Source organism: Odontesthes bonariensis, chromosome 4, assembly GCF_027942865.1.
Source record: "Odontesthes bonariensis isolate fOdoBon6 chromosome 4, fOdoBon6.hap1, whole genome shotgun sequence".
Classification (NCBI taxonomy): Eukaryota; Metazoa; Chordata; class Actinopteri; order Atheriniformes; family Atherinopsidae; genus Odontesthes; species Odontesthes bonariensis.
Genome location: NC_134509.1, coordinates 6640694 through 6660176, shown reverse-complemented (window position 1 = coordinate 6660176; position 19483 = coordinate 6640694). Strand labels below are relative to the sequence as shown.

The window sequence follows — 19483 nt, the reverse complement described above, 5'->3', positions numbered from 1 at the left end:
CAGCAGTGGCAACAATAAGGAAAGAGGGACCATGATCCTTGTCGCTGATGGATGGTGTGTTGAATGGTGTAACTCAGGATAGTTATTGAAAAGGAGTGTCTCTGTACCCTGGGCATTGAGCTGTTAGCTATGAGTTCCAATTCATGTTGTTTATAGATAGAGTTTTGCCTGTGTTACCTGCTGACACTCCGTGTGATGTCATCAGCGCAGCTGTTGCCAAGCTACAAACACTACACCTCAATGTATTCACGGTGATCTCTGGAGATTTCATTTCAACCGTACCCTCTTCTATGCCTGCTACACTGCCAATTTTCCAATAGCTTGACAGATGATTTTCATTTCTATTTTATTTTGCTATTTCATTTAATTAGTTACTTTTCACAAGTGACTTATATCAATCAATCAATCTTTATTTATATAGCGCATTTCATACCACAGGCAACTCAATGTGCTTTACATAAAGACATACAGAAAAAATATAACACAGAAATACAGGTAAATAAAAACGTTAATTTTAGCTAACAGTAAGATTGGTATAACTATAACAGAGCAAAAGTAATTTTAGCTAATAGTAAGATTGGTATAACTATAACAGGTAATTTGAGTAAACTAACAAAAGCTAACAAACATGGATAAACTTTCCTCCAAGAGGAAGCATTTAAAAATATAGCTAATAACAGAACGGTTGATATAATGAATTATAACAGATCTTCAATATATGAATATGACTAAGTTTGCCTCCTAGTGAAGCATTAATAGGATCAGAAACATGGATAAGCTTTCCTCTAAGAGGGAGCATTTAAGAAGCCGTTCAGTGGTCCATAAATTAAAGGGGACTTGGGTAAAAAGCTTTCATCTGAGTTATACTGTAACAATATCATTTAACTTTGGGGATTAATAAAGAATTATTCCATTCAGTTCAATTTATTCGTATATTCAGTGTCAGTTTTATATTTATTACAATAACCTGTACAAACATATACCAAAGACAATCACAAGCACTCTGTAATGCCACGATTGGGATATTTCTTATTCAAATATGATCAAACATACAAAAATAAAAGTATCAAATTATTGCAACGAATGTGACTTACATAGAGTACACATACAAGTCTCTACATTTGTCCGCACTGTGCGTCATGACATATTACGATTAAATGTATCAGCACATACGGTGTCACCCTTTTTCAAACATAAATAAACTACAATACAAGTGTGAGCAAATGCAGCTTTAAAGGTGATGGCACATTCAGTACTCTGTTTACCTCTCTCAACTTAAAGAGATGGGATGTAGAGCATCCCATGCATATCCATTGATGGGCCTGTGCGAATCAAACGAATCAAACTTTATACATAACGGTGTGCCGACAAAAATTTCTTCACCAGTTGCAATGGATTTATTTGGTCCAAAACAGGAAACATCACGCTTTGTTGTCGCCAATCTTGCAGTAGAGAACCAACGAGACCACCATGGCAGCAATCTGTGAAGATGCAATGTGAAGAGAGCTCAGAGACGAGGCAAGGCACATTTTGTAAGATATATTCTGTGGAATTTCTCATTTCTGAAAAAGGCATGCATCTTCATCACCCGTCGCTGTCATTCATTTTCAACCAAAGTCTTTAGCAACCTGTATTCAGTTTAATTCCCGATACTACACACACTACAACAACACTGCGGTTTTTACAACTACAAAGACTGAAGCATCTCTTTGTGACGAAAAACAAACGGACATTAAAATCCCTCTCCTCCTACTTTCAGAGTCAACATATGCTTGAGACAACAGGTAAAACTGCTGGTTTGGTGTCAGAATAATATATAACATACAGTAAAAAAAAAAGAAAGAAACACAGGTTTGATATATAAAGACATAACACTATTAGTAATAATGAAAATGATCTGGCACATACCAGGTGTTAAAATTAGGTAAAACTAAGCCAAAATGCAGAAACCTTTTTAAAAAAGGTTTCCTTTTCTGGAAAGGCTGCCTCCTCTCTCTAAAAAGAACAGCTTAAGCTTTCAAAGTTGCATCTCAACAAACCCCACGACTTCTGGACTAATGTTCTTTGGACAGACGAAACCACAGTGGAGATGTTTGGTCACAATGCACACTTGGTGAAAACCAAACACAGCATATCAGCACAAACACCTCATACCAAAAATCAAACATGGTCGTCGGGTTGATGAACCCATGCGGAGCTGATGAACTCCTCTGTTTATCAAAGTATTCTGGAGTCAAACGTGAGACCATCTGTGCAACAGCTAAAGTTTGGATGAAACTGGATCATACAACAGGACAATGATCCCAAGCACAGCAGCGAATCTACGGCAAATGGCTGAAAATGGAAAGAATCGACCCGACTGCGACATTAAGAGAGCTGTGCATAAAGAAATACCCACAAATTTCAATGAACTGAAGGAACTTTATATGAAGAAAAGAAATGTCCAGTATGCCTCTACAATGATACAAGACACTGATAACATCATACAGATAATAATTACTTCAAGATTTTGCTATTAAGTTGATTTTACAAGTTACAGTATCAAATAATGGTGTGCGCATTGTTCCTTTAAAAAAAAGAGGATTTCAACTGAAATAAAGTGTATTTATTTTTCTTTTTTCTTTTAAATCCATGACTTTATCCTAGATTCAAAGAGTAAAACATTTATTGTAAGATGAGATGTGACAATGTGTTGATGCAGAGTTTAGCCTCTAATAAGGAAGTTAGTTTAGCCAAATTCAACAATTGAAGACATTATCAATTAGTTGTATGTATTTTCCCTTTCTTTTTCTTCTAAAAAGGTATTTATTCCATATGAGATTTTCCTTACTCTTTTTGACAAAATGCAATATTTACAGGACATTTCCATCCAGATTAAATCAGATACCTTACCATGTTTACAATTAAGAGGAGACGTAAGCTGCTAAATCTTATTACTTTCTGAGCAATAGATTTTTTTAGATTTACAATAGATAAATGAATAAACAGAAAAATGACAGTTTCCTACAGTATACTTTTAATCATTTAGGGTGGCTGTATCTGTGCCAAACAGAAACAAAAGTAATTTGTAGAACAAATACATATCTGTCCCCATAAACAAAATGACGGATCTTCAACATTTCTAAGTTGCCTTTTCCCATCCCATGAAAACCCGATAATGTCCTGATATGAACATTGTAAAAAGCTGACCCACCCTTTGTAAAGAAGTGGCAGTAACTTGATGAATAATTTCCCCACGGCTCTAACATCTGATACGTGTAGGTTCACTTACCACCAGGAGTAAAGAAAAAAAAAAAAACTTTGAGGCGAGGAATTAAAAAACAAGTTGCAGCGTGAATAGCTTACAAGCTATAACTTAAAGATCAGAATATGGGAAAAGGAACAAATTTTCATATTTATCTGAGGAGTTTTATGCAATTGTGTGTTTGAAATTAAGAAGAAGATATCTTTCTACTCTGGGTTATAACAGCAAGGCACATATAATCACATGATGCACACTTGAAAACAATAAAACGCACAGACAAACAAGTTAACCATTAAGTTAAGATTGTTTAGAACTGTTCAGCCAAATTAAACAGAACCAATTTGAAATGGAAAAAATACTTTACTTATCCCAAAGGGAAATTATTTAAGTTGTTTGGAAATCGTACCTCAACAAAAGCAATTCCTAGGGCCACAGCTGCTACGATCACAGCGTTGTCCTCTAACAGCTCCACCAGTTTGAGAAAGCAGCCCGGAACCCTCTGCAAGACACACAGTGGGTTTTTATATGAGGACGGAGCAGAAAAACGGCTGTAATCTGTATTCATGCATGAAGTCAAGACACAAAAAAACAAGTTTGTCCCATACCGAATCTCTTGCTGTCAGTGCAGGACAAACAACAACAACATCACCATCACGGGTTGCATTGCAGCATGTGGGTGGATAAAACAACTTTCCGTGCATATTGTGATAAGGCGAGTTATCGAAATCTGTGTAGTTCATGAATCCACAGCATTTAAACTAAAAAGGAAAATACATGTTAATTGCAGATCTTCTTCCTGTCAGCACTGCCACTGTTCCATAGCAACAAAACAGTGACCACAATCTTAAGATATTACATGCGAAAGGAATTCAAAAAACTTGTACAATGGATTCTTATATATTCTTATACTAAGAGTGACTCTCCTTTTTCAGTTACTTTCTGTCTTCATGTCGATTGGTATACACGCACATAGAGTTCGACTGAGTTCAGTAAAAAAAGAGTACCTCATCCATGGTGTGATTCCAGATGTTGGTCAGACTGTTCTCATTTCCATAGTCCTTTTCAATGCTCTTCCGTACTTGAGTTTCCAGATCCACAACGAGCTCCTTAACCTGAAAAGTACAGATCGACAACAAGATTTTTGCACTTAGATAATAAAAGAAAGTCGCTTAGCTTTTGAAAGGTTTTTAAGTCTTCCCTTTGGAAATTATCCTCAAGATATTCCTGGTTTACTGTTCAGAGCCACTTACCAAACCCTGGAAGACGAACAGCACCACGGCTCCTGCAACCTCGGCGAGGAAGATAATCAGCACAATACAGAAGAACTGAAGGGAGGGAGAAGATGATGCATTACACTGTAATGTTGTCACTGTAAAACATTCAATTGGTAGCAGCATAACATCTGTAAAATAACCTCTCACGAAAGCTATAACTTCCCCTCCTCTTTGTAGCTGTGAATAAAGACTTATTGTCATTTCAAAAGAAGGAGTGATGTGCCCATTTTAACAGGTTTTAAACCACCATTTGTAAGCGACGATGAATTGATTCATGGCTGTTTTGTTTTTTAATTTGGATGATGACGATTCAGACCAGTTATAGAATGCTTTATTAACCACGATCATGACTGAACCTATGTGAAAATAATCCTTTCAGTTCCTCATTCTCTCCACCTTTGACCCCGGCAGATATTACTCACCGTCATTAGCATACACCTGCTCTCTCTAATGGCCCCGCAACAGCCCAGAAAACCAATGACCAGGAGCACGGCGCCCACCCCTATGAGCAGGTAGCCGACATTGACAAGTTGGGCAAACGCATCTGGAACATCTTCTATTTCTTCCAGCACACCCAGGAGAGAACCGCTGTCCACCTTCACCCACACTCCCACACCCAGAATGGCTGCACCCGCCACCTGCATGATGAGTGAGGAAAGACAGGAAGAAGAAAGCAGAGAGATGATACAATGGAATCTAAACATGTGACTATATACATATCATGTGCACATACTGTATATATATATATACAGTATATGTATATGTATATACTGTATATTGCTACAAAGATCCACTGGCTCTGTTCTTGCACAAAAGTGCCTTTTAGCAACACACCAAATTGAGAGACAAGTTCCCTGGAAGCAGCGTGATCAGATGAAAGCAGGTCATTACTGATCACATATTCTTTCAGCGTTTCTCAAATGTCGCAGATGCAAGAAAAATTGGGAGAAATCTTTGCTGATTTTCTAGCTCTTCTTGTCTTCTTTGAAGGAAACGTCAAATACATTTGCTTTCTTGAAATAGATGAAATAGATGTCTTGAAATCTATTCCTCTATGTGGAAAAGGTCCCCAATGAAATCAAATTTATTTATTTATTGATGGGTTTTTTTCCCCGTGTTTTTCAGTTAAAGTGAATTGCTTGGCAGTGCCTGGTCAGGCATGTGGCGCTGGCCAGTTAGAGCATCTGCATGCATCTGCTAACTGCTTCCCCACATTTACATGATAAGCTGACCATCTCTTAGCTCCTGCTTTATATGTAATCACCATAAAGTAGATGTGAAGCACTATCTACTCCACGGCTACCACAATTCCCTTAAACCCCTCTCTTGAGCTTCACAGGGAGCACACAGTGGCTCATTTAGGTTTACATGTGTACCAGACGAATTTAGAAAGGAAACGGTTTGCCCTCTGTGGTATATTACTGCTACTAAAGCCTGGACTCTTGTCTGTTTTCTCAAGGAATCATTTATACACGAAACACAGCTGGACACCAGATGCAAAGAAACATTGTTTTTTTTGCCCCCCCCCATGACTTACAAAGATGGCACCATTGAAGATAAACATCATGATTTTGAGAAAGCCTGAACAACACATCTTGGCTGAGTTTTAATTCCTCCAAAAACTGTGGAAGAGAACAAACAAGTTGATTAGTTCAGAGAAAAATGATTATTGCACTGGTCAGTCTTCCTTGTTTATGCCATTTATGTTTTATGTACATGTTTTATGCATTTTTCACGTCTCAGAGAAAGGTCGACTGAAAAAAACACAAGCAGCCACCAGCATCGGTCAAATGGCCTTTGCTTTGGTTACACATTAACTGCAGGAACTGCAGGAAACGATAGCAGTTCTAATCTTCTTTAAATATGGCAAGTTTTTCAAGCTCACGTACTAGAGTTTCGGTTGAAGAATCACATGACTTAACCAATCGATTCTTTGTCGTTTTTTTTTTTTTAAATGGCTTTTCCTACAAGATGCGTTTGCTCCACAGGAGAGACATTTTGGTACAGTATATATGAATTTCTTAAGTTCTTACATCTCTTGCGATCATAGCCAACAGTGAAGAACAGGAGTGGGGTTTTTTTTGGTAAAATAATTGATGGTGTAGATTTGCTGCACCATATACATATTTTGGCTCCTGGTAATCAGGTGACACCTTGTTAAACCCAGCCTGCGTCATTTTACTGGCTGTGATGGAGCAAGTCGTGCCATAAAAACAGAAACACACAAATCCTTGTCCCACAACTGTGTATCTATCTGTTCTTTATTTCAGCAATGTATCAGTTTTATGGTTTGATGAGGCTGTTTTCTTTCAGAAGGGCGAATGTTACTTTGTTTTTCCGAGAGACACTAAAAATGCTCCTCTGACGCCAGCGAAATTATGCTTTGGGCTGAATGCTTTGAACAGAGAGCAGAGCAGATGTGTTGTCGATAGTTTCACCCCGTCTACATTAGTTGTACTTTCAGAAATGTACTCGTTTTTTTCCCCCGTTGTTTTTTTATACACAAGTTGAACCACGACCGGCATGTTTAGTCTGTTGCCGGCTATAATACAGTGTAGACTCACTGATAAAGGTAGCACATTTGACCCCAGGCTTATTTTTACTAAATACTAACAAAGTGAAATGTTGACACTATTTCTGAAGAATGAGCACCATGCAAATATTTATCAAACTCGGAAATAAAACTCGTGAGCATCGTTCCTCAAAGGTTATTCATCACGACTCAGTTTCTGACTTCTTAAGAAGTAAATCCCAAAGTCACAGAGTGACAGTGTATGTTTTAATGTGCGTTTAAATAAGGACGGGCACACGTTCAGTTAAGCCCTTCAGTGGGACGTTTTGCTAAAAAGCTTCACAAGCAGAAGGCACATACCTGTACTTCGGTGGCGACTGCGTGTCCGCTGAGGTCCGATAATTCCGGAGTGTATGCTCAACGAGGCTTTCAAAGGGCCCTTTATCTCCTCACAGGTTTTTACACACGCACACATCAGAGTTTATGCCTCATACGTCAGAAAGGTAGCCGGGAAACGCTTCTCATTTTAATAAAAGGAGAAACATTTCCTGGTGAGCAAAGTCTGATATCTAAAAAAGAAATTGCAGCCAATTTCTGATGAAACTGATGTGACTCGCATTCATCAATGATTTATTCCGTTTCACAGAAGACTGCAGACAAAGGGAGGACTTGTTCAGAGGTATGAAACAGTTCAACGCTGATCATAAAACACAGAGCCAGTGAATATTTCATCTTCTGTTGAACTGAAAACAGCACAGATAAAAGGTTAAAGCACGACTTGACTGATTTATTGTGACGAATTAGGGATGACGACACAGCGTGGAAAACTTGAGAAGTTTTATTATCCTCTTTGCTCACCATTGACCCTGTGTAAATAATGTCAGAGAAACATGATGTACTGGTAGATGTCTTTGATACACTGAATTTTAAAGAGGCCTTTTATAAACCCAGGGCAGGAGCGCCGTGTACTGATAGATGTCTTTGATACACTGAATTTTAAAGAGGCCTACTATAAACCCAGCAAATTAAATATTGAACTACAATCAACCATTAAATATACAAAAAGACGAGATAAATAAATCAATCAAGAATGTCCTTCCAAAACATCAAATTAAATGTGTGTAATACACACACATCTGGAGTGACACAGCCCTCACATGCTTGTGGCCTCATCGTTCTGGTGTGTTCGACTTTATCGATTGGCAAAGGCGTTAATGGTGCGTTTTCACACAACGGCCACAAGGGAGCAGTATGACACAAGTACATCGCACGTGAATCCCTGTGCTGATCTGGTTCATGCTTTTTTATTTTTTTATTTTTTATTTCTTCTACTCAGTATCCTCACCTGCCACAGGTGCTGCTCACCCACTACACTGTGTAAACAGGAAAAAGGCACAACCGCAGCTCTTTGGCATCTCAGGTTTAAATGTCACATTGCAATTATGAGGGAGTGCTCGACTCAACACTGAGTTGAGGAAAAGGTCACGGGAGGAAAATGGAGAGGGAGCTAAGCATCCAGTATTCCAGTAGCATGACAGATTTTTGGCAATTTAGGTAATCTGTTTTGGTGTGAGACACAGATCCAATTTAAGAGGCGCGGCTTTCAGCATGCACAGCCACCCTGACCCGTGAGGGGTCGATCCTTCAGGCCGTCCTCCCTCTGAGTGGCTGACGGACTGCCGTCACCGTTGACGGTCTCGTTCATCTTCTCGCAGATGACGTCCACCAGCTTGTCAAAGACTTGCTTCACGTTGATGTTGTCTTTGGCGCTGGCCTCGAAGAACTGGAAGCCTGTGGAGGGAGGTTGGAGAACAAAACAAGGTCAGAAATAACTACCAAGTGATGCGTGGAACGATCGGGGTGCCACGGGAGAATAAATGTGAAAAACGTGAAGAAAAAGAATGAGGAAAGGCATACTAATAATACATAAACAAACAAAAAGTAAATAAGACAAAACAACTAAATCAGGCATTTGAATTATATTCAGAATACATTCCAATCGTTTAGGTCAAAAAAATAAAAAAAATAAAAAAATCCTTTTTTATTTGATATTATTCTAAATATTGCTTTTATTCTAAAATAAAGCAATAACAAAAGATCAATGACATTAAAAGAGGTGCAAAAATTTAGAATAGAGTAATTTGCATACAAAAATAAAGATATTCATTTTGAAATAAAAAGATGAAAAAAAAGATCTACATAAAAAAAAGTGACAAAAAACACAAAATAAAGTTCCTTAACTATTATCTTGGTATTTTCACTTTTTTTTCTTTGTACCTCTCCTCATTTATTTGATTTAATTTTTCTTATCATTATTTGCATTTCATTTGAATTAGCTACGGTTATGGTTAAGTTTAGGGTTAGAGCTGGGGTTAGGCCTTCAGTTGTAATATTCCTTTTTCAGGTGAGGAACTGGGGAATGCAGCGAGTCGATGAAAAGTCCCCGCGGGCACTATAAAGCAAGTTTGGGTACTCACCGAGCTCTGTGGCCACTCTTTGGGCGTCCTCTGTTGGGACTTGTCTGTCCTCTTCCAAGTCCAACTTGTTGCCCACCAGCACCACCTGAGCATTGTCCCAGGAGTAAGTCTTGATTTGGGTTGCCCTGGGAAACAGCAACACAACGTTTTCACAGCCGCTGATCCAACAGACAATCTGTCTCTCCTGAGCGCTGAAGAGAAGCTGCTCTCTGTACATGCCCACAGCAAGTTGGCCTTGTTTTAAAGACAGACGTGGAAGATAACCATCAAATACTTCCAACTAACCATTAAAGCTAAAAAACATTTGACTTACTCAAAATTCTAGAGGAAAACATTGTAGTATTCCACAACATATTTATCTAAAAGGCAATAAAGAGAAATACATTTGTAAAAAAATCAAATAAAATACCACCTAAGAAATAATAAGTCACAGTTAGAGGTATGCATGTTCTATTACAGCTGCGATGGCTCAATTCCTCTAAGTTCTGTCTTTTTAAAGACAGACCCTCAAACATAAACAGTTATTGAGCAACAGAGGGAGGCAGCTATGTACCATCTATTCTGTTGCCTCCCCTCGACATAATAATTACCCAGAATTTCATTTCTGCTTCATGGAGTTATTTTTTCAATGATAAAAAAGGAAGTATTAGAGCTTTGCTCAGCTTCGTTATGTGTTTCACTGTATCTGTTGTTATGTAGTATTTGACTGTGAGGTGGATGACATCAAACTCGCCCTCACTCACCCTGTCTCACAGAGGGGTGAGGCTTCACTGGCTGTCTGCTTTAAAACACGATGAAAAACACGAACTGTAGATAAAAGATGGATAGAGCTTCCTGGAAAAGTGAAGCCAGTGCAAAAATGACTTAAATTCCTTTTTAAATCGATTTGATGGCCGTCTTTCCTTGTACGTTCATTGTCTCCTTCACGTCGACTTCGCTACAACATGTTGTTCATTCAGTAAAACTATGGACAAGGAAGCAGGGTATGTTTTAAGGCTTGGCTAATACATGGCACTTTATGTGAGTTTAAAAAGGTTTTTTAAGGCATCTCATTCACACACAGCTGACGTGCACGTTGCAGTTGCAGTTGTGGGTAAAGCAGGGCTTAGTGTGGAGGCTGTGGACTTAGCAGCAAACCCTCTGATGAGGCGGCAAGCCGTTCCTCCACCCGAGGCACAGCCACCCGAGGCACAGCCACCCGAGGCACAGCCACCCGAGGCACAGCCACCCGAGGCACAGCCACCCGAGGCACAGCCACCCGAGGCACAGCCACCCTTACAGCCCATAAGGACAAAGGGGCAATGAGTAAAAAGCCTCAAATGCTCAAGAAGCCTTTACTCAAGGCTTTAAGATGGTAATACACCCAAAAGGTGATATCATAGTAGCTGGGTGTGGGTTTAGAAAGGCTGATTTTTTTCATCTTTTCGTATAAACCCCCCCCCCCCAAAAAAAAAAAAACACAGGAGAAATATCCAGGAAATACAAATGTGTTTCCATACTTATCCAAAAACTTTTCCATCGTTTTTACAACCGCATTGAAAGATGAAGAAGCAAATCTGAGAATTTACAATTAACGGGTCTGTGAACACGGCCGGTTCAAAGAATGAAATGCATATGAACAAGTTACAGAGAGACAGCTGCTCTCTGTGAGTCTGAGCTCATTCTAGACGGACTAAGGAAGAGTTGAAAACCATTCTGTGGACTGACAAAACCTAAATTTCAAAGTTTAAGTCCCCTGAGCTAAAGAGGAGAGGGACTTGTTATCACAAGCCATCAGTACTGGCACGGGGCTGCATTCTGGGAAGGTCAGCATTAAAATATCAACAACATTTTGCATATTAACGGGATGGCTGTGCAGTAGAAGAGTCTGGCTGCTAAACTGTCCTGCCTACCACCCAGAATCCCAGACATCTGTTGAATTCTTTGCTTCTATTGTCGTTTGTAGTACTTTTAATCAGATATAGCCTTCAAATAATTACAAAAACTTTGTCTTTTACTTACATCATCCCAGCCTGTTTGAGGTTGTATTTCTACAGCTCTACGTACCAGTCCTGAACAGCACAGAATGACTCCTGGCTCGTGATGTCATACATGAGCAGGAATCCCATGGCTCCCCTGTAGTAAGCTGTGGTGATGGTCCGGTACCGCTCCTGCCCCGCCGTGTCCTGCAAACAGACGGTTTCTGAGGTTCCACATTTTCACGGTTCAAACCCCAACAACTGCAGCACATGTTACAGGGGTATCTGCGGGGTTTTTACTCCCCCTGCATCTTCATCGTGTCAGAGAAAGCATGCTACTCTTAGAAAAACAAAAAGAAAACAACTATGGTGTGCTTTAATCTGCCAGGAGAACCGAGGGTGAGTCCTCGCCTTCCACTAACATTCAGTAATAGATCCGTCCCCGGTGTCAGTGTGCACAGTCAGCATGTTCGGCTCCAGCAGCTCCAGCCCATGCATCTTTCATGAAGCCTGCCGTCGGGGGACAATGTTAAACATCAACTGTCATTAACTCCGGAGTGTGAGAAATTAGTTGAAATTCATGACAGGCAGCAGCTTGTGAGAGGGAAATCACGGGGTGAGGACAAACTGTTGTGTAATGAATGAAAAGCTGCACTCACACTGCTTTGGGTTGAAGATGAATTTTGAATCCACTCAACCACAGGTAAGTGCCATTAATCACCTCAAGTAAATTACAGAAAATTAGAGCTCTGACATTACTGACACTGGGGCGTTTTTATACTTCTTTCTGTTGATACAGTGTCTGTCAGACCTGTTCTCTCTGTATAGTAATTTCTTCTTTTATCTTGTAAAGGAAATGAAAAAGCTTCCAGAGCATTCTGACAGAAATGATTAGCTTTTTCAGACCACCGTGATGCGATCGTCACAGCTCGATTTGTCGGTTAACCAGGCTCTTAACACACTTTGTGCTTTCGGGAGCCTGACCAGAGTTTATTCCATGTAAAAACATGCAATTATTCCCACGGCTGATGTGAATACATTACTCTAGTTATTCAACTTAAATGAACCAGGCAATTACTCAAAGTTTCTGTTTACAGACGAAGCTGGGTCCATAATTACCTTCACACTCACACAATTTTGGTTGTTTTAGATCTAAAATTGTTTTGGGTTATAATGAAAATGACTACAGGGTGAAAGGGCAGACTCTCAGCTTCATTTGAAAAAACTCAAATCTAAACTCAAGGAAGTTAAGGAATTAGGAAGAAATAAGTGTGGAAAAGTTTTAGAATCAACTCATGAGCTGTAGCATACGCCATCGACTGCTAAATACACGGTGGCAGTGTAATGGCTTGTGTTAATAGATGATATGACAGAAGCAGTTTGATGAACTCTTGCATATAATAATAATAATAACAATCTGTCGCATTTTTCTGTCGCTGCCCCCAGGCTCTGGAATGAGCTCCCCGTTGAGCTGCGTCTTATTTCTGACCTGGGCCTCTTCAAATCTAGGCTAAAAACCTTAGCCTTTAGTTCTCTGAACTAAAAAAAACTTATTTAGGATGGCTTTTAATACCCAGTAGTATGATGACACTTTTATCTTATTTTATCTTATTTGATTTTGTTGTATTTTATTGCTTTCACTGTTCTTTTATTGTTTTTATTTGTTTTTACTTATTCTTCTCTTAATTTATTACCTGCTGTAAAGCACTTTGGTACATTGTAAGGATTGTCTGTAAAGGGCTGTATAAATAAAATACATTTACATATAAGAGATATATTGCCTGCGCATGGATGAATGAAGCAAAACTGAAAATGGCGCCTCGCGGTACGGGTGAACAATGACACAAAACAGAATGCGAAAGGTGCCCAGGTCCCGTGGCAGCCAAACAAGCCCAAATCATCAGCCCTCCACCACTGTGCTTGACAGTTGATATGCTGTGTTTAGTTTTCATCAAACAAGGTGCTTTGCATTATGGCCAAACATCTCCAGGGGCCTCATGTACAAAGACTTGCGTGGATTTCCTACTGAAACATGGCGTACGCTCAAACCCAAATGCCCTCCAACGTCAGATGTATGAATCTGTGCGCACGCATCAATCCAAGCACATTTCGTTTGTACATCCCAATCAACGTGGAATTGAGCGCACATGTCGGAACACCCGACTCCTCCCTGTCCACGCCCCTACTTAAATATGCAAATCATATTTAAATGAGCCCTGCACCTGCGATTCCCCTCGCTGCACGATCAGAAAATACAGAAAAAAGAATGAATAAGATGGGAAAAAATGAGAACTTTACGGAAAGCGAGATGTCGGAGCTACTTTCTGAAGTGGAGGCCCGCAAAAATGTGTTCGGCATGGCTCGGCTCAGGGTAGGCTGGCACAGTCCCAATCGGTTGGCCAGCTCCCTCTGGAATGCCCCGGTTGGAACCCCAGTGTGCACATCACCTGTGAGCACCGGCAGCGCATGGCTCCTCGCTGTGTTGCGCTCCAACGCCGGCCGCTGCTCTGCGCAAAGTTCCAGAAGGATTTCCCTCAAAACGGCTAATGAGTCAGTCGCCATCATGTGCCAGTAAATCCTCTCTGTCTCTGAACACATGCTCTCTTCGAATTGCACCATTTGCAAAGTCTTCTAATACTGCTAAAGCAGCCATTGTTTTTAATGGCATGCGTTGCACCACTATGCGCATGCTTTTATATCCACTCGTGTAATTGCAGACACATGGGTGTATTAATTGTTTATCAGTATTAATTGTTCATCTATCTGAAATGTGCACATCACTGTCTGAGGACTAATTGTTTTCACATTTATTTATTATAACAGTTTCCCAACATCACCTTAGGTGTCGCCAAAGAATCAACAGCTGCAGAAACGTGCGTACGCCAGCCCTGAAGCTGCCGTGAGGCACCGCACATTTCCACGGTCTTTTCGCTCTTGATACATCTGATCGTTGACGTGAAAAGGTGCGTACGCCCGGTTTTGTGCGTACACACCCTTTGTACATGAGGCCCCTGGTCTCTTGGTTTGTTCACATGCAACTTAACAAACCTACTCTCATGTTCGTTTTAAGCCTTTCTCCCGGCAACCCTACCAAACAAGCCATGCCTGTTCAGTCCTTCTGGTATTAACATGCTAACAGAGGCCAAAAAACACGACTCTAAAAAGATGAACACGCTTCTCAATGATGAAACAGTCAAGTGTGTTCTGGCCTTTATCAGAATCAGAAGAATCCAGAATGTGTGTGTGTGATGATTGACAGCTTAGCTGCACTTCTACCACTGGAACTTGTTCCAGAAAATAGGTTTATTTGGCAGGTCCTGTCCTAACCCCACCTCTGTTTCCACAGCAGGAGTCAGGGCCAAAACACTGGGAAAATAAAATCAGGCTGGGGCCTGCGGTGCTGAACATTAAACAAATTAAACAATTGTTCCCAGTGTTTTGTTTCTGACTTTCTGTCCCAGGGATCTCACATTTCTTCTAAAGCATAACTTATAATCTGTTCACTTTAAGGTAACTTTAAGGTGTATCCCAGGAAAATGTTTTTTTTTTTAAAAAAAACAACATCCTCGCTCAGTCATTCATACCAGCTTCATTTAAAGAGTGACAAGGAAGCAGCGAATAAAACCTTAGTCATTGATTTTTTTTCAAAGCAGCTACATTCCAAGCCACAAAACAACAGAAAAAACACATCTCTGTAGAAATGTGAGAGCACCGTGTGAGCATATTTTGAGTGATTGGAGCTCAGCGGCAGCTCATAATACTTGTCTACCGTGGAAGAGCGAAATCAGCGACTGTGAGAACAAAGCTGTGAATCACAGCAATAAATGCTAATGGCCAAATGTTTCACAGTGGTTATGTTCCAAGGCAAAACATAAACACCCACAGTATTCTAGAAATGTGTCAAATTAACAGATTCTGAGGTGCACTTCCTGGTTTGACTGCTCTGTGGAGGCAATGCTGCTGGCCACTCCAGCGAAGAGAGACGTTTCACACCTCAATGAACTTCCATTTGCCTATTCTAACCTGTGTCTTAGAACTCAGTGCAAATGTAAGTTCTGGTCCTGAATTATTATTTCAGCTCCTTCAAGAAAATCCCCGAGTATTAAAAGTTCTAAAAGTTTCATGTACTTTTAGTCAAAATGCAGGTTTTGAAAACTGAACTTTTTCTTCAGCTAACAAAAAGAAACTGAATATATTCTTCATATTCCACATTAAAAAAAAAAAAAAGAGAGCCACAGATTGCATGTTTTATGGGGTCGACTGTCGTAATTTTCTCAAATAAGAGGTGGGACTCAGTTAAAAAGCCGGGCCTCTTACATTGGCACAGACAAATAAAAGTGGGCCCGGAATACTGGTCACAGCCCGGCGGGTGAGGATCGAGGAAGATGAAAGCGAAGTAATGCACACTTTCCCGGATTATAGAGCTCCATAAAGAAAGAATTGGGTTTCCAGTTGCCTAGCATATCAACACACAGGTAAGGCAGCGAAGGAAAATACCACAAATCAAAATCATATTAAAAACTTTGAGAATCTTAAATAAAGGTCTGCTAATAACAAAGGCTTGGCACCCAGAGCTGCTGTTTGTGCTCCAGAGCATCTTAGCTATGGCTGCTCCTGCCCGGTTTACACATTTCAGAAAGCTGATAAAGCGGAGATAAAATGAAAGAAATGGTGAATGCAGAAGAATATTTGACAAGAAACACAGTCTATAAGTTGAGAAGGTTCTTTTGCGATACCTTCTTAAAAACTGAGTGTGGCCGGTTTGAGGTAAAGTGGCAGGGAGGTTTTATCTCACACAAGAAAACCTCATTAACTTAAAACGTGAACGGCACGCTCATCACAAGCGGCCCAAATGTGAAAGCAGTTTTCAGGGGCTCGTGTATGAGTTCATTCAGAGATAAGTGATGTTCCCTCAGTGTTTTTCATCATCTCACCCAGATCTGTAGCTTGACCCTCTTGTCATTCCTGTAGATGGTCTTGACTTTAAAATCGATGCCCACGGTGCTGACGAACGCTGAGGTGAATGAGTCATCTGCAAAGCGGAACAGGAAGGAGGTCTTTCCCACGCTGCTGTTGCCGATGATCAGCAGCTTGAACATGTAGTCAAAGTTCTGGTCGGCTGCATCTCTCTGCTCCTGGACCTCCCCTGGATCTCTGGCCAATGCCATCTGTCAAATGAAGTGGGACAAGAGGAGATGAGAGGTCCAGTCCTGCGTGGGACTACTGTCTTCCTAAGTGGGACGCGTGTTGTTTTTATATTCCCTATACAACCTCTGTTTTCGGCTGCTAGGTTTAGGAAAAGATGACGTCATTGGTTAAACTTCACCTTTTACTTTGTGGCATTAGCAAATGTTTTACGTGCACTTCCATCATTGTGCAGTATGTAGGAAAATGAAATAGTCCCTATAACAGTGGAGCTGAAGAACCCTCTGTCTGAAGAACCCTCTGTCTGAAGACACTGTGTTGTTTGATCACTATGTTGCTATAAGTTATCATTAGCAGGCTTTTAGCATAAGACCAGCATAAAAGTATTTATTAAAAAAGCTAATGTTTTGTTTGACAAATAATCATGTATCAAAATGAAAATGCTAATTCAGTATGTAGCACCGTGCTAAAAACAAAAACAACAACAAAACCACAGGTAAATGAATGCAAAGTGAAGAACAAGTGTACGTACAAGTTTGGGTTTTGCTAAATGCAACACTGCACGTGGGCTTAAGCAGGCAGGAAACAACTGTAAGCAACTTAAAGGACAGGCCTGCCTCGTCACTGATGACGTTACACAAAGAGAAAAGAGATGTGGGGGAAGTCAGACACAAGATTTATAAATTCTACTGAGTGCTGCCATTCATTTCTGAAATAACGGAAAGTCCCGAGGACGTCGTTGTTACATGAGCAGGTAATGCAGACACAGAACACGGTCTCGTTTATCAAAGTGAATATAATAAATGGAGGCCTTGATAAAAAAAAAAAAACATTTAAAAGAGCTTTCTGTATCCCTCAACTAGTAAAAACTGCACGTTTAAGAATTGCTCTGCCTGAAAATCTTTTTAGGAAGTGAGTAATGTGAATGAGTTGGCTGCATCACCTTCCTGACTCAAGCTGGCCTGATCCAACTGGTGGGGATAAACGCCTCTCTGTCTCCCTGCCTTACCCCTCTTAGAGCTCATCACTGTGCGGTAAATCACTGCCACAACGTGCTCCTTCCACTGTTTCTCCCATTAACTGTCACCTACCGCTCCCTACGGCTGTTTGTCAAATGAAGTCATGACAGAAACTTATAGCATCAAGAAAAAAAAAAACTGAGTGGTGTGCTGAGGGCAGTAGCTTCTCTTAACCTCCCAGCGCATTTCATCCATCACCTTCCTGACCATTAATCCACCCACTGGCACTCCCACTTAAACACACACACCCACGCTCATCTATCTCCCTTAACTTGCCTGTATCCATCCATCTATGCATCCTCCCTGTCATAAGCCATCCATATCTCACCCCCTCCCCTCTCCACACTCTCTCCTCCCTTCCCTGAACCATCCATTCATGCATGCGCACATCCACTCCCTCAACGCCCCCTCCCCCCTGAGGAATAGCAGAGTAATACTCCTCCTTGGCTGCTGCTGATGAGATGCCTCCGGAGACCAGCTCAGCATTACCCAGTTCCAAGATCATAAAGGAGGGGACATGGTCGGCGTGCTGTTGCACACACTCAGCAAAATACCGCGCATGCGCCTTCTCATCAGCAAGAAACTAGCCCCAAACTGTTGAGGTGTTTTTTTTTTTGCAGTCACTTTTGGGAAAGGAAACATGTCTTTCTGAATATAAGCAACCGCGCCACATTAGACTCAGTTAGTATATGTGAATGATTCCAGACCAGATCAGAACATTATCTTAATGAGGATATCCCATCCCACTTGTTGAATTTAATCCTATTGCATATGTGGAAAAGAAAAGAAAAAATAAGCCTGATAATCCACGAACATAAAAGTTAATATTCTGGTGTCGAAGCTGACGTCGCACTAACAGTTCACCCAATCTGGCAACGCAGATCCACCATACGGTAACTGCTAAAAACTGGTTGGACACACTTCAACAGGCTCCCTTGCACGCAAATTACCTCAGAAGTCGTTTACTGCGAGTCTCTCTTAGCCGTCCTTCCCGCAGCCGTCCACCTCAGCCAAAAAGTCGAAGGGCGTGTGCTGGTGTCGGCCGCTCCTGTTCAGGTGCTCCGCTCCCGGATCTCCTCACGGCGCCCAACGCTGGGACATCTGCCGCGGAACCCGTCAAGTCAGCCAGGAAGTCAAAGGAGCGCTTCCGGTAGGAACTTTAGAAATAAAACAAACGCTCAAAAGTGGAATCCCCCCTCCCCCCCAAACAAAAATAAACACATGGCATTTGGACTTGTTTGTTTTAACATCGCATTTGGTACAATGTTATCAGTTTAAGAGTAGCTGGTGTGATTCCTTCTTTTATGCCCATTTATAAAAGGACAGATGGTGGAAGATGGTGAACAGTGTCAAATGTAAAAAAATGGAGCATCATTAAAAGTAATTCAAGTCTTGATTTCAGAGCCCCCTTGACACACTACAAACAAATAGTAGAAAATGAATACTGCTCTTAATTCATTGTGGGGAGAGAAAAAACAACAAAAAAAACAACAAACGAAACAGAAGAAAAGAAAGAAATAACATGATGTAGAAGTCGAATGATCGAAAGGAGTATTTTCGAAAAGCAGTTTGTGGTGCAAGAGCATGTGTACGTGTGCATTTCTAAGTAATTTTGAGTGTTTAAGGTGCCCTTTAGTGCAGCAGCCTGATAACTCGCAGGTAGATGCTGCTCATGGCACCTTACAGGAGACAGCCTATAGACAGCAATATCACACTACTTCTTTTGACTGACCATCTGTACACAATCCAGATATACCCAATCCACAATTACCTTAGAAGAAAGAAAGGAAAAAAATCAGATTTCATCAAACTTATTAGGAACCCCCCCTCAACTAATTTGACATTTATTTTGAA

General features: G+C 40.7%; 2 protein-coding genes across 2 annotated transcripts; both read right to left on the bottom strand.

Moving 5' to 3' along the window:
* Positions 1–358: 358 nt before the first annotated feature.
* Positions 359–7474, bottom strand: tspan34a (tetraspanin 34a). Its single transcript, XM_075464357.1, has 8 exons — positions 7391–7474; positions 6056–6140; positions 4941–5156; positions 4495–4569; positions 4249–4356; positions 3850–4002; positions 3651–3743; positions 359–1481 (listed from the first exon to the last, which is right to left on the bottom strand). Exons 2-8 carry the CDS (start codon positions 6110–6112, stop codon positions 1422–1424), a joined length of 762 nt encoding a protein of 253 aa, XP_075320472.1. The 5' UTR covers positions 6113–6140; positions 7391–7474; the 3' UTR covers positions 359–1421.
* A 174-nt stretch (positions 7475–7648) lies between these two features.
* rab3da (RAB3D, member RAS oncogene family, a) lies at positions 7649–18749 on the bottom strand. Its single transcript, XM_075462662.1, has 5 exons — positions 18580–18749; positions 16400–16633; positions 11554–11672; positions 9508–9632; positions 7649–8821 (listed from the first exon to the last, which is right to left on the bottom strand). The coding sequence occupies exons 2-5, from the start codon at positions 16631–16633 to the stop codon at positions 8634–8636; spliced, it is 666 nt and encodes a 221-aa protein (XP_075318777.1). The 5' UTR covers positions 18580–18749; the 3' UTR covers positions 7649–8633.
* Positions 18750–19483: the final 734 nt, after the last annotated feature.